The following is a 14,656-nucleotide window of genomic DNA, read 5'->3' on the forward strand; positions in this document are numbered from 1 at the left end:
GCTGATCTATCAGATCATAAATGGACTGTGTTTTTCAAAGTGGCCTTCTCTGTCCCTGACACAAAGGACAGGCAACAACAGTTCCTCAGCTCCTTCATTTTCCCAATATTGCTGTGTAAAGGAGGCCACAATTGTTCCCCATATTGCAGATGAGGAAAACTGAGTCTACCAGTTTAGCACAACTGAGCTGGAATTTGAACTCAGGACCCAGGCTAATATTCTATAGTTCTGAATCATGGCAGCTCTCATCCAGCTGCAGTTGGTTGTGACTAATGAAATAAAACAATGGAACATGTTAATCATGACTTATGGGATTGGGTCAGTAGGTCTCCATGTGCACAAGTTTTCCCCAAGCTTAAAGGGACCCAGTCTCCCCCCACTTTTTAGAAGTGTCTACTCCATTACTTACATTTGTCATTTATTAACTCCGTTACTTGTGTTTGTCATTTATTAACTTGAACCAAAGGGAAAGCTGGTCTGTACATATTTGAAGTAATAAAAATAGAAAATGTGCAGACTAGTGGCCCTGTACTTATTTACGTGGAAGCAAGTCTCACTGAGTTTCTTGCTTAACAACAGAGTAAGGAGTGCATCACATTAATGTTTTGGGGATGCAAACATCATTCGGCGTAGTCAGTAGATGAATAAATTTGCAGTACAATCATATGTATATATTTTGTGGAAGAGTTTCCCTATATTCCCCTATATAAAGGGGTCTTTCCTTTAATAATGAGTGGCATGCAGCTTTTGTTTCTTAAATACAGTACTCATTTACTCCATAATGTCCTGACCTCCATTCTCCATACTATTGACTGACCCTGGTCAAAGCTGGACTGTATAGAATCAAGTTTCCTCTCCTGCAGCTCAATCCTATGCAGCTCTGGTGCAGCAAGGCTGTCAGGCCTGTGCTGTATCCAGTGCTGCAATTGAGCAGGCGGGAAGTCTCCTTTGGATAAGGGAACATTTATTCCCCTGCCTTTGTAGTGCCCCAGCCTGCTGAATGGGGCTACTTGAATCTGCGCCAGCTATCTAGCTATTTAAATAAAGCCAGCTATTTAGGAGCGTTGTCCCACCCAGAAAAACCCGCTCCCTGCCTCTAGACTGCCCTCCTGACACCTTCTCCCTGCCTCTCCACTGCCCAGCGCAAACCTTAGCATTGCCAGCAGCTGTTTGGTAGGTTACAGCACCCACAGGGATGGCAAGGCTTTCCTGCCAGCCAGCGCCACTTACATGCTGGGTGCTGTAAAGCACTTTACAACATTTTTACAATACTCAGCACCAGCACTGCAGCCACAGTGCCCATGCTCACAACCCATAGGATGGGTTCTTAATCTTACACTGTTATGTTACATTGTTTAAACTGTCTTAGTGCAAGTGATATGCTGGTTTGGGTCCATAATTGTGTGTATTGTATGTATTCTGCATTTCGTATATGAGCACCTCTGGTACTTGGTGCAGACTATGGTATATTTCTAGTCTGTATGATAGTGGAAAACAGGTGGCAGCAGATCCTAGAGAAATCTAAGGAGCTGAATAGTTGGTATAGTGAAGGCTTATTTGCCACATTCTGGTACCAGAATATGGGCTTCTTTGGTGGACCATACATAAAAAGCCCAAGTCCACACAAGGAGTCTGTGGCAGAGAAGAAGGAACTAAAATGAGTACTATCAGAAACCTGGCACAGTGAGATCATTAATCTATTATCTCAGACTCTCTGACCAGTCCCATAGTTAACTACTTTCTTCCTTACTAGCCCCAAAAGGGTCTGTGCTCAATAGGCCAGCTTGGTTCCCGACTGGCTGGAAAGAAAACTGTGATTAGGCTCAGAGCCCAAAGCAGGGGGAGGAATTCCAGCCAATCCTCATCTCTTCCTGCCTTCTACAACCTTTGAAACCTTGTTCCCAACACCAGTGCCAACCCTTTATCTTCGATGGAGGGGACTGCGTGGGGAGCAATGATCTCATTATGCAGGCCTCTTGAGGCCATGACTTGATGGGCCAGATAAAGTTCCCCTGCCTCCTTTGATGGCTCTACTGAAGGATGTGGGAAAAGGAGAAGGGAAAGAGAGATGCTGTCTGATACAGTCCCCACCATCAGCACTGCAAGGGGGATCAACACCAGGCAGCTCTGTGAGGGATTCCCCTGGATTCTGCTAGCAGCTCTGGGAAAGAAAGAATGTTGAATAGAATTAAATGCAAGTTTGTTAAAGAACAGAGATTCCTAGATGGGGGACATGGTGCCCTTTTTTCAAGAAGCAATGCAACAAAAAGCACTCCTGCAAAGCGTCTCTGCCACCATTAGCCATCCACAAGTTTCCTTGTCTTTTAATTGCCTCCACCCGCTCCTCCATGCTGTCCCTTATACGTGGAATTTCTTCCCAGAATACTTATGTGGTCCCACATTTCTCTCTCTCTCTCTCTCTCTCTTCAAATCCTTCCTTAAACCCCATCTCTTCCATGAATCCTTGCCCCAAATTGAAACTAAGTTTGAGTACATGTAACCGCATTTGTGCCTGTCTATCTTTCTAGCATCCTCTGTTATCTTTGACATTCCCACCCAGCCCAGACTTAGGTACTATATTTCTGCATTCTGTCCAAATTTCAATTGTAAGTTCCTTGGAACAGGGATCTGTCTTCTTTCCTTATTCTACAAATCACCATGTCCATGTTGTCCATAGTACTCCATAGTGTCCGTAGTAGTCCATAGTTCTCACACTACCGCTCTTATTTGTTGCCGCTACTGCTGCTGTTATTATTACCCGGATTGGGAACTTTCTTATCTTTAAAAGGGGATTGGACGAGTTTCTGGAGGAAAAATCCATTATGGGGTACAAGCCATGATCAGTATGCGCAACCTCCTGATTTTAGGAATGGGTTAAGTCAGAATGCCAGATGTAGGGGAGGGCACCAGGATGAGGTCTCTTGTTATCTGGTGTGCTCCCTGGGGCATTTGGTGGGCCGCTGTGAGATACAGGAAGCTGGACTAGATGGGCCTATGGCCTGATCCAGTGGGGCTGTTCTTATGTTCTTATGTTCTTAACTCTTAAGAAACCAAGCATGGATTGGGACTTCTGGCATCTGAAGAAGCAGGCTACAGCCTATGCTGTATGCAAACTTTATGCACAAGGAACTCCTTCTTATTACATATCTTATGACTGAAACCTAGGGCATTCAAAATATGTTGCCACATTGTTAGTATTCCTAAATTGTGGTATAAATCCAATATATTCTGTATGGATCCTGATCAGCACAAACCTGTATCATCTAGTGTAGGACATAGGTGCTGTCTTGAGAACTGAGGGAGATTTAGGAGAACTGTGGCAACCAACCAAGAGGTCTGAATTCTATCCCAATGCCCCAATCTACACATTATGCAGAATAAGGCTGCAGGCTGAAATGGTGGAATTCTGAACTGTTTCATTTTACAGTGCAGGTGGAAGAAATATTTAAAATGCATCCCCATTCTTTAAAAAAAAAAAAAAAAAACTACATGTACAAGAATTATAGTAAATTAGGTTTGTTGCAAACTTAAGGGGGCTTTGGGGTGCTCAGAGTTCTTGGTTCTCAAACCCTAAAGCCCTCAAAGCCCCCTAAAGCCCTCAAGGCCCCAGTAGTACTGCCACCACCCTGTATGTGCCAGTGCCTCAGTCCAGGGACACTAGGACCCTCTAGGCTTAATTCTATCCTTTGCAGGCACTGAGTGCTTTCTCCAATTGAAGCTTCAGTCCTCAAGTTACTAGACCGCAATGAGCACTTGGTAGCTTGCTGAACGGCTAGGCAGGATTCTGAAACTTTGTCCCCAACAGACAATGAACCAACTTAGTAAAAGAGATTTTAGTTTATTAAATACATAAGGTTGCATAAGGCAGCAAATGCTAGAGGCATAAACATCTAGGAAACATATCAGCAATAAAATAATAAAGCTAGTTGGCTAGCTCTATTAATCCCTATCTCTCACCTGGGTCAGCTTCTCTTGTAGATCTTTTAGCTCCAGGTTACCTGTGAGGCCAGATGCCCATGGTGGACAATAGAGCTCACAGTGTGCAGGATGCTGCACCCAAAACCTCTGTCCAAGAAGGGGGCGGACACACCCCTTGGGCCTCATTATTATACTTCTCATGCTAATAGTACTGAGGTGACTTCATACTTATTTAGACTGTCCAATCAGAAACTTTTGAGGACAGAACCTTCTCAGAGTGGGTCTGGTTGCTAGACCTCCTAGTTCTTAACCCTCCCAACTGGAGATCCACAGCTGCATTTCATCAGCTTGATAAGTCGCCTTTCTGTCTGCAAAGGTGCTACATTCCATTGAGTTGTGATTCTTGTCTGTCCTTTCTGGTCAGCAGAGGAGAGACAACAATCTTTCTGTTTGTTTACTCACATTCTTGCAGCTAGGAACTGCTAGCAACTTCTCCATTACTGACTTAGTTTGGTTCAGGCTCCACATGCTAACCAAGGCCTAACATGTACATATTCACGACAAGGTTCTGGAAAGAAGGATTCAGCACACACCTCTTCCTGATTTGCTAGTTATTTGGGGGGGGGGGGGGGAAGGTGCATTGGGGATGATTCAAAACTGTAATTTCCCACCAGTAGTCTGAAGTGGAACAGCCCAGAGTTCTTCCACCTCATTGTCCCACTCCATTCTGTGTAATACATAGATTGAGTTAGTGGCTCCACACCCACCATTTGGCACAGGAAAGAAAAGACTGGCACCATCACTCTAACCTTACTTCAGGCCCAGTCTAGGTTGTGACCATCAAGCCCTGTACTATGGGTCTGCCAGGTGCGTGGCAATGCTTCCTCCTGTTTTTGCGGTTCTAAGTGTGAAGCAAACACAAATAATTTAACAAGCCCCTGTGGGCCACTGTACGTTGTGAGTGGATGGCATTCAGTGTTGAGGGTCAAGAGTTGAACAGGCTGGTCTCAGTTTAACATAGTTCCTCCATTGATCAGAATTCATCAGAATTCATCTCAGCGATGAGAGCACCCTACAGGATAGACCTGGGGTCGTCAAAACACATAGACGAACAGGCCTTGCTGAGGGAGAGTCAGCATGGCTTCTGTAAGGGTAAGTCTTGCCTCACAAACCTTATAGAATTCTTTGAAAAGGTCAACAGGCATGTGGATGTGGGAGAACCCGTGGACATTATATATCTGAACTTTCAGAAGGCGTTTGACACGGTCCCTCACCAAAGGCTATTGAAAAAACACCACAGTCAGGGAATTAGAGGATAGGTCCTCTCATGGATTGAGAACTGGTTGGAGGCCAGGAAGCAGAGAGTGGGTGTCAATGGGCAATTTTCACAATGGAGAGAGGTGAAAAGCGGTGTGCCCCAAGGACCTGTCCTGGGACCGGTGCTTTTCAACCTCTTCATAAATGACCTGGAGACAGGGTTGAGCAGTGAGGTGGCAAAGTTTGCAGATGACACCAAACTTTTCCGAGTGGTGAAGACCAGAAGTGATTGTGAGGAGCTCCAGAAGGATCTCTCCAGACTGGCAGAATGCGCAGCAAAATGGCAGATGCGCTTCAATGTCAGTAAGTGTAAAGTCATGCACATTGGGGCAAAAAATCAAAACTTTAGATATAGGCTGATGGGTTCTGAGCTGTCTGTGACAGATCAGGAGAGAGATCTTGGGGTGGTGGTGGACAGGTCGATGAAAGTGTCGACCCAATGTGCGGCGGCAGTGAAGAAGGCCAATTCTATGCTTGGGGTCATTAGGAAGGGTATTGAGAACAAAACGGCTAATATTATAATGCCGTTGTACAAATCTATGGTAAGGCCACACCTGGAGTATTGTGTCCAGTTCTGGTCGCCGCATCTCAAAAAAGACATAGTGGAAATGGAAAAGGTGCAAAAGAGAGCGACTAAGATGATTACGGGGCTGGGGCACCTTCCTTATGAGGAAAGGCTACGGCGTTTGGGCCGCTTCAGCCTAGAAAAGAGACGCCTGAGGGGGGACATGATTGAGACATACAAAATTATGCAGGGGATGGACAGAGTGGATAGGGAGATGCTCTTTACACTCTCACATAATACCAGAACCAGGGGACATCCACTAAAATTGAGTGTTGGGCGGGTTAGGACAGACAAAAGAAAATATTTCTTTACTCAGCGTGTGGTCGGTCTGTGGAATTCCTTGCCACAGGATGTGGTGATGGCATCTGGCCTGGTCGCCTTTAAAAGGGAATTGGACAAGTTTCTGGAGGAAAAATCCATTACGGGTTACAAGCCATGATGTGTATGTGCCACCTCCTGATTTTAGAAATGGGCTATGTCAGAATGCCACATGCAAGGGAGGGCACCAGAATGAGGTCTCTTGTTATCTGGTGTGCTCCCTGGGGCATGTGGTGGGCCGCTGTGAGATACAGGAAGCTGGACTAGATGGGCCTATGGCCTGATCCAGTGGGGCTGTTCTTATGTTCTTATGTTCAGGGTGCAGAATTAATATCCGGGTGACCACTGAAAGCAATCCTAGATATTTTAACAGGGCCTCCAGAAATTTGCAGCATCGCATCATGTTGGAAAACATCTCCAGGAAAAGCTTTGGTCAGTATTGGCAGCCCTAGAATTTTGTCCCACATCAGTTAGCATTTCTGGGGGGCCTATTTGGATTTTCTGCCTCAGGTGCCAAAATACCTTGAGATGGTCCGACCTTGGCCCCATAAAGAACATCCGCTCCCCCTTGAAACTTCATTCAAATCATGTATTTTAATTACATAACATACTTCCAAAAGGCACTTAAGAAAACTGACACCCCATGGGAGTGTCACTGTTGGGTTCTGCAGAAAGGAAACTTACCCCTGCTCCACTGTTGTTAACATAAAGTAGTATACATATTTTTGGCAGTTTCTAAACAAATTTCATTCCAAAAGAGCAGGGCATCAATGAAAGCAGATTTACAAAGCCAGCGAAGAGGCAGCAGTAAACAGGGTGGCTGGAGGATGGGTGTTGTCTCTTCTCTCCTGTTGTGGTGCTTCAGAGATGGGAGCAAAGGTGTCCTGGAATGTGTGAGACGTGTGGGAAGGTGGGTTAACATTTGGGCCAGATGCATTCTGGGGTACATTTGGGCTGTGATGAAAAAGTAAACACATGGAGGGGAGGGGGAAATAAATTAATTGTTCTGTGCCCATCATAGAATGGGTGAAGAGAGAGAGAGATGCTTGTGTAGTACAGCAATAAGCAGAAACTAGAACACAGTCAACTGAAGGGTCCCCATTGGGTCATTGTTTGTGGATCACTGAGTGCCTGCTGGCTGTTGGGATTCTTGCTGGCCTCAGTGGAGGAGTCTAGTTCAGCAAGGTACTTCTTAAGTTCTTAAGCAAGAGCAGTTACTCTTTTTATGTGATGTAATTTGCTTAGAAAATCTATCTTGTGGTTCTCCACAACATGAGCTAAACATGGAGTAAACAAAAATACAGATTTGTTATGCTTAGAACTTGTGAGAACTTGTATGTACTGTTGTTAGTTTAAAATACATTGGATGACTAAAGGGATTCTAGCTTTAAAAAAAATGATATAATAGAATGTTAGATTTGGAAGGCTTTCCGGGAGATAATCTAGCCCAGGGGTGCCCAAACCCCGGCCCTGGGGCCACTTGCGGCCCTTGAGGCCTCTCAATGCAGCCCTCAGGGAGCTCCCAGTCTCCAATGCGCCTTTGGCCCTCCGGTGATTTGTTGGAGCCCACATTGGCTTGATGCAACTGCTCTCAGCGTGAGGGCAACTGTTTGACCTCTCGCATGAGCTGTGGGATGAGGGCTTCTTCCACTGCTTGCTGTTTCACATCTGTGATGCAGTAGCAGCAGAAAAGGAAAGGCCAGCCTTGCTTTGTGCAAGGCCTTTTATAGGCCTTGAGCTATTGCAAGAACTTCATTCATTCATATAAGTTCATCTTTAATATATTCATTTATGTAATTGTATTTAAATTTATTCAAATTTGAAATGTAAATTAATTCCCCCCCCCCCCGACACAGCGTCAGATAGACAATGTGGCCCTCCTGCCAAAAACTTTGGACACCCCTGATCTAGCCTAACCTACTATTCAGAAAGAATAGTAAGAAGTACTAAGAAAAATGACTTTGGATGAGACCAAGTTGTGTACAGAAGCTGGTGAGTTGATTGACTGAAAGAGGCAAGGCTGCTTCACCATATGCAGTAAGTGGGGTTAATAGAAATGCCATTTGTTACAAACATAAAACTGGACTTTTGCATTTGCAGGCCTCCCTCATATGTGCTGGGCATTGTCATGATTTCTGCTTATGACAGACATATTCATCAATCCAAGCAATCTGAAGTGTGTGTGGGGGGGGGGGGGGAATGTCTGTGATAAATCAGTTGACCACATATAATCCAGGCTTGACTGGGAGTGGGGGTAGGGCGGAGCATCAGGCTATACGCCTAGAGTGCTTGTGTGCATTCTTAAGAGGTCTGTAGAAAAGTTGTAGGGACAGGCAACCAGACACAGATTGGCAAGGAGTTGGAAGGTCACAAACAGACTGGGAAGGTGGGGTTAGCAGAATGGGCCAGGAAAGAGGATATAGTGGAGCTAGATGGAGAGAGCTGGATCAATTACAAATGCAGATGAATGAAGAAAGATGGAAGAATAAATAACCTACTCCAGTCTATGGCATAGTAGTTCATCTGAACAGCACATGAGTTAATAACGAGCTAGCAAAACTGGTCATGGACCACTTCAGACAACAGGTTAGGAGAGTTACAGGTTGGGGGAGTTACATTACATAAACTAAATTTCAGGAAGAAAACTTCTGATCCAGGCTTTCCTCTCATATTCCAGTGTATACACAAGGATTTTTTTTTTCTTCTCTTGGGAGAGACATTTCACTATACTATATAGACTTCCATGTGGAATCTGCTGGAGCGGGGAAAATTTTTGCCCTGTTTTTATTACCTCGTCTGCTATTTTTTTAAACTTTACAATAGTACATTTCTGTCTTCTCTGGGGAGCTGAGGGATCATGGAACCCTCCCCCTGTCATCCTTTCCACCTGTCATTTCAAGGGGCCCATACTGCAAGCAGTTAGCACAGCTGCTCCCAAAGGTTATTAATGGAGATATGCTCCCTCTTGATGCACGTCCCAGAGTCACGGCACACAGATGTGTGATCTGCATGTTACAGGGCTCTTTATCCCAGTGCAGAGACAACTCCAGGGGAGCTGTGTGGGGCAGAAGGAGCCTGTGGAGGAAAGCCTGGTGGAGACCCTAGAAGGTGTGGATTGGGTCCAAAAGGGAGCAGGTGTCCTGACAGCATCATGGGGTTGAGGGTGTAGAGGGCTGCAGATTCATCCCCCATCAGGGGAGGTGGCAGTAGCTCCAAGGAGGTCATTGTAGCCATTGCAGCTTCCCCAGAATTTCCTTTGCGCTTCTTGGACTTGGCTGAGGAGACCTTGCGGTTCCGTGTCTGGATCCCATCCTTACGCATTGCCAGGGGACGATTGACCTGGAGAGTACAAGGGGAAATGAGATCAGTGTCATAGGACATCAAGAACTAAAGGGCAGCCTTGGCTAGTGTCAGTAGGTCAGAAGAAAGAATCCTGGAAAAACCACCATGTTGAGAATAGATACAGTTCTAGTATCTAACAGAAAGCTGCTATTTGTGAAGCAGGAGCTTAATGTGGGAAGGATGATAGACAGACATAAGAATGGTCCAAGTAAACTAGGCAAGTGGCTGGGATGCGGACATTTCAGAGGCACCTGCTGCAGCTAAGCAAATGCTTTGGAGAGAGAGCCACTGCCTGCCATTTTGGAAGTGATACTCAGGGAGTGGAAGGAGGAGCAGCAGCAATGGAGACAAGAAGGCAGAGAGAAAAGGACCCCTCCACCACCACCATTCAGCTGCCTGATGTGACAGCTTCAGTTGGCCTCATGGATGGGTTGGCCCTGCCCCAACATCCCCACATAAGGAATAATCCCCAATCCACATTTTCTCTTCCTCTCTTTGCCCCTTTTCCAATCCAGAGAGTGGAAGGAGAAAGAGAAGCAGTGGTGGCAAGTAGGCAGACAGATGGGTGCCCCCTATCAAACTGCTGCCTGAAGGAACTGCTTCAGTTGGCCTCATGGATGTTCCAGCCCTATACAACTGTTACCCTGCACATGCCTGATCTTGGAAGCTAAGCAGGGTCAGGCCTGGTTAGTACCTGGATGGGAGACCGCCTAGGAATACCGGGTGCTGTAGGCTTATACCATAGTCTTTCGAGACTGAAGGTTGCCAACCATATTTGCTTAAGAGTTGTGACCCTGTGCAAGAAGGTGTTCAGTTTGCGACCAATCTACAGCATGGGAGACATACTGTGAATCCTCCTAAGCCCTAACAGGTCTGAGGATAGACAAGGCCAGGAACTAAGGCCCCTCACACATACAGGAAGAATGTGTGCTTGGAACTGGGATGGGTCAGTAGGTATCCCTTACACATAACCAGATGGGAGCTATTTTTCCATGACCTGCTCCTACGTGACTATGGGCTGCAAGTGAAGGCTGTTGCCACATGTAAAGGGCAGACTGGGGGGATTTTCCCAAGAAAATTGTTGTTCCCAAGAAAATTGTATGCAGCCTGCAGGCTGCCTTGTTGTTTCAAGGATAGGCAAACTATTAGGAGAGACAGGGCTCCAGCTACTTCCCCCCTAAGGAGTGCAGGTACATGTTGATCTTCGCAAACATGCCTGAAATTATTTGGGGAGGATAAGTATCTTGGATGAAAATAAAACTAGCATAACACTTTGTTTTCTGTTAGATGGTGGGTTACAGCCAAAGCAACGAAAGGGTATACTTGAAATGATGCTGAGGAACTGGCTAGTGCCTCCAAGTCCCTTGATCCCTTTCCCAAAGACATTCCAGACCCAGTTTTCCTGGAAACTGGAAAGCCCCCCTTCCCACAAATGTCCCATTTCCACTCACTCCTCTCACCAGCATCGGCATCAAAATCGAAAGTCCTCATTCTGCTCTGCCCCAACTTACATTATGCAGTTTGAAGTAGAGGCCACAGGCGTTGCACACGGGCTCACCATTCACATTGCGGCGCCAAAGAGTTGTGGTTGTCGTCTGGCAATTGCTGCACTGCGTTCCAGCTCGCTTGCTGACAATCTGTATTCATGAACGTGACAGTGGCAATGTAAGTTTATCATTTCTGAAGCACATTCACTACAGCGCTGTAGCACATTCACTGCAAGGCAAAGCTGCAGATGGGGAGGGAGGGGAGATACAGTGAACCTAAAGCCCTGAATTCAGAAAAGTTTGCGTTCCTTCAAAGGAGGTTGGAATGCAAATAGCAAACCAGCCTCAGAAGTTCCAATTGCCAACCCTAAAAAGTGCAAATGGCTTTGCAAGTCCTATTACATTCATCTTAGTCCAATCACATAAGTAGTAGTTACTCCAATTGTACAGGTTGGGCAAACTGAATGTGGGAGACTTGGGGCACAATCTTATACATGTCTACTCAGAAGTAAGTCCTATTGTGTTCAGAAGGGCTTACTCCCAGGAAAGTGTGCATAGGATTACACCCTTAGTGATTTATTGTTGAGCTGAGAGTCAGGCTCACCCCTTTCAGACTCAGGCACAAGCTGTTCACTCATCCATGGGGTTGAACATCATTAGGAGATAATAGAATTGCTCTTTTATTTATTGGCCCTGCTCCTGAAACAGAAACGGAGCCAGCGAAACTTTTCCATCACTGGAATTCTGGGCAAAACTTCAGTTGTTCAATTTCTGTAAGTCATGCTGCTGTTAAAGGCACAGGAGCATGGCCAGTAAAAAGGTGGCAACTTTGGCAGGCAGACAGGGGAGAGGAATAGTGACACGTACTTCCATAGGGGAGATGAGCTAGAACAGGGGTGCTCAATAGGTGGATCGCGATCTACCGGTAGATCGCGAGGCAAAATGAGTAGATCGCGGAGTGCCGACCCCCCCCTTTCAGGTGCCTCTGGGAGGAAACGCCGGGAGTAAGGCCCATTGTACTCAATGGGGCTTACTCCCAGGTAAGTGTGGCTAGGATTGCAGCCTCACAGCCTAATCCTAGGCATGTCTACTCAGGAGTAAGTCCTGTTATACTCAGTGGGGCTCAAGGTACACCAACATACATTGTACACATAAATGTTATATGTTATGATGGCGCGAACATTGTAAAAAAACTCTGGTAGATCTCCTGGCCTTGCTGGGTTTCAAAGTAGCTCTCGAGCCAAAAAAGTGTGAGCACCCCTGAGCTAGAATTTGATAGATGTCCCTCTATCTTTTTTTTTTTTAACTTATCCTTTATTGATTTCTTCCGCCCAACCATCTACAAAAGCGAATCAGATGAAAGTATAAGTATGGTAGAATGGAGAAGTAAGAATGATCTATTTATTAGACAATTCTGTTTATATCTTACTATTTACTGTAAGAAATGGTTGGAAAGTACAGGAGAACAGGATGGATCACAGACTTTGTACCAGGTTTCTTACAGATCCCAGACAACTGTTCGAGTTGATCCTTGCTCTACAGGACCAGGCTTGCCCACCATTGATTTGCTGCTTGCCTGCCCACTACTGATTCTCTGCTCTCCACCATAGTTTCCCAGCACCAGCACACAAATTTGTCACAATCATTCTCCTTCCCCACATACATCTCTTGTGAGATTTTGGTCTATGAAGTTGGCAGCAGCCATCTACTTCAAGGTGGGGGGGGGGCTATTAATATGTGGAGTCCCATTTAAATTAACAGACAGCTGGAATTCTGGGAAGGGAGACTTATGGAAGAGAGCAAAGTGAAGCATCTTGGGGGTGTGGACAGGGCCTAAGAGAAGGGGGGTAAAGGGGGTAATTTATACCTGAAAGGGGGCCCAGGAGCCAAAGGAGGGGGCCCAGAAATTTCCTGGGTTCTTACATTTTCCAGTCTTACCCAGACTCACTGCCCACATGGGATGCTGGGAGTATTACTGTGGCACTTGATGGTGATTACAGCTATAAGCCAGGCCCAGGAATGCAAATATTCCTTAAAAAGTCACATCTGGGAGAAAACCGACCTGCTATAGTACCTCTTTGGCTTGTGGATCTGCTAACCATGAAGGAATGTATAGGAGCTCATTGACACAGCTGTAGAACTGCAGCTACTGTGGAAGTCAGTTTTGGTGTGTACACAGGACACTTTGCATTCTAGTGTGAGCCTAAGTACAATGATACTAATCTCCTGCATTGATTTTCTATATTTGAAAGATATTAGAGAAACTTAGGAGTGTGTTTGGTTTTCCATATTACTGTAGTAGTAATATGACACTGGGTAGGCAGGTAGACTTGAGCTCTGGATTGGGAAGGCTGGTAGACCTGGGCTCCAAAGAGTATTCTGGCTGTTGCCACTTTCCCTGTGCCTGTTTTGCCCCCATTCTGCCCACCCCATCACCACCACCCCCTCCCTCTTTGGGAAGGGGCCCAAAAGAAACTTTGTACCCCCTGATGAAATTTGTCTCAGAGGTCCTGAGAGTGAATACCTACCAGGCGCTTCTTGGGTCGAATGAGGGGCCGGTTCTGCCCATTCATCTTGTGGTAGAGCCCACAGGCATTACAGAGATAATGGCCAGTGCCATCCCTTCGCCACAGTGGTGTAGCTGTAGCCCCACAGTTCACACATTCACGTGCCTCTGAGGAGATAGAGACGTCAAGAAGAATAATTCAGAAGAGGAGTATTAAGCTTTCACTTCTAGGAAATGCAATTGTCAATTCTAATACACTGCTGGGCTGGAGAAGACTAGGCATGTCTACTCAGAAGTAAGCCCCATTGATTTCAATACTGTAAGACTTACTCCCAGGTAAGTATGTATAGGATTGAAGCCTAATTTAAGAAGAAGTAAGGAAGGGGCAGGACTTCATTTGAACTCATTGGAATCTGGGAAATAGGGTATGTATGTATTCATCCAGAGTCAGACAAAGGAATTATCAGCTAAAGGAGAACAGTTCCTGAGTGGCTAAGAAATGTTGTCAGGGCTTTGGTTAGGGCTTAGTCTAGAACTTGTAAGTTCAGAAGTTCAGGTGGCATGTGCTTGGTATTTATTTATTTTAAAGGTTTTATTTAATCTTTATTTTAAAGATTTCTGTTCCACTTTATCCAATGCTCAAAACAGTGTACAAAATGTAATACATATACTAGATTTAAAAATATTTTATACAAATGCAATACGAACATGGTATGCGGAAGATTTTGGGTTGATTTCTGTGCAACTGCCAATAAAATATTGGTATCAGAGCTTGGGAAAAAGAAGCTCTGCTGGTTAGAGCAAAGGGGGGGGGGCTTGGTCTGATGCCATATAAGGGGATGGGCTGATTTCCCCTTATATACAGTAGAGGCAAAGGGTCAAGACTACTACTGCAGCCCGGATCTATACTGGGTCTCTCCCATGTGTTTTATTTTACAAAGGAAAAGCAAGCATGCAACTACAGAGCACAAGCTTAAAGTAACATTGAGGCTGACCCATTGGTGCTTCCCCTGAAGGCCTTGCGAAAGAAGCTACAACCCTGGCACTTCTGGTTAAACCCTAAGGCCTGGCAAACCTTAGCCCAGGTCAAAGAAGCTTCTTGTTCAGGCTCAGTGCTTTTCCTTCACTATTGATTCAGCAACATCAGCCTTGAGGGAGGCATAGCTCAAGCCTTCCATCTTGCATGTACCAGGTAATCTTTTA

General features: G+C 45.5%; 1 protein-coding gene across 1 annotated transcript in view; it reads right to left on the reverse strand.

Moving 5' to 3' along the window:
- Nucleotides 1–6,693: 6,693 nt before the first annotated feature.
- Nucleotides 6,694–14,656, reverse strand: part of GATA1 (GATA binding protein 1) — a 29,894-nt gene continuing 21,931 nt past the window's right edge. The window contains exons 5-7 of the mRNA XM_066614978.1: nt 13,476–13,621; nt 10,972–11,097; nt 6,694–9,457 (exon numbers count right to left, since the gene is read on the reverse strand). Coding sequence (XP_066471075.1) covers nt 9,143–9,457; nt 10,972–11,097; nt 13,476–13,621 — 587 coding nt within the window. The 3' untranslated portion in view covers nt 6,694–9,142. The remainder of the gene's footprint in view (nt 9,458–10,971; nt 11,098–13,475; nt 13,622–14,656) is intronic.

Source organism: Tiliqua scincoides, chromosome 2 (genome assembly GCF_035046505.1).
Source record: "Tiliqua scincoides isolate rTilSci1 chromosome 2, rTilSci1.hap2, whole genome shotgun sequence".
NCBI classification, from domain to species: Eukaryota; Metazoa; Chordata; class Lepidosauria; order Squamata; family Scincidae; genus Tiliqua; species Tiliqua scincoides.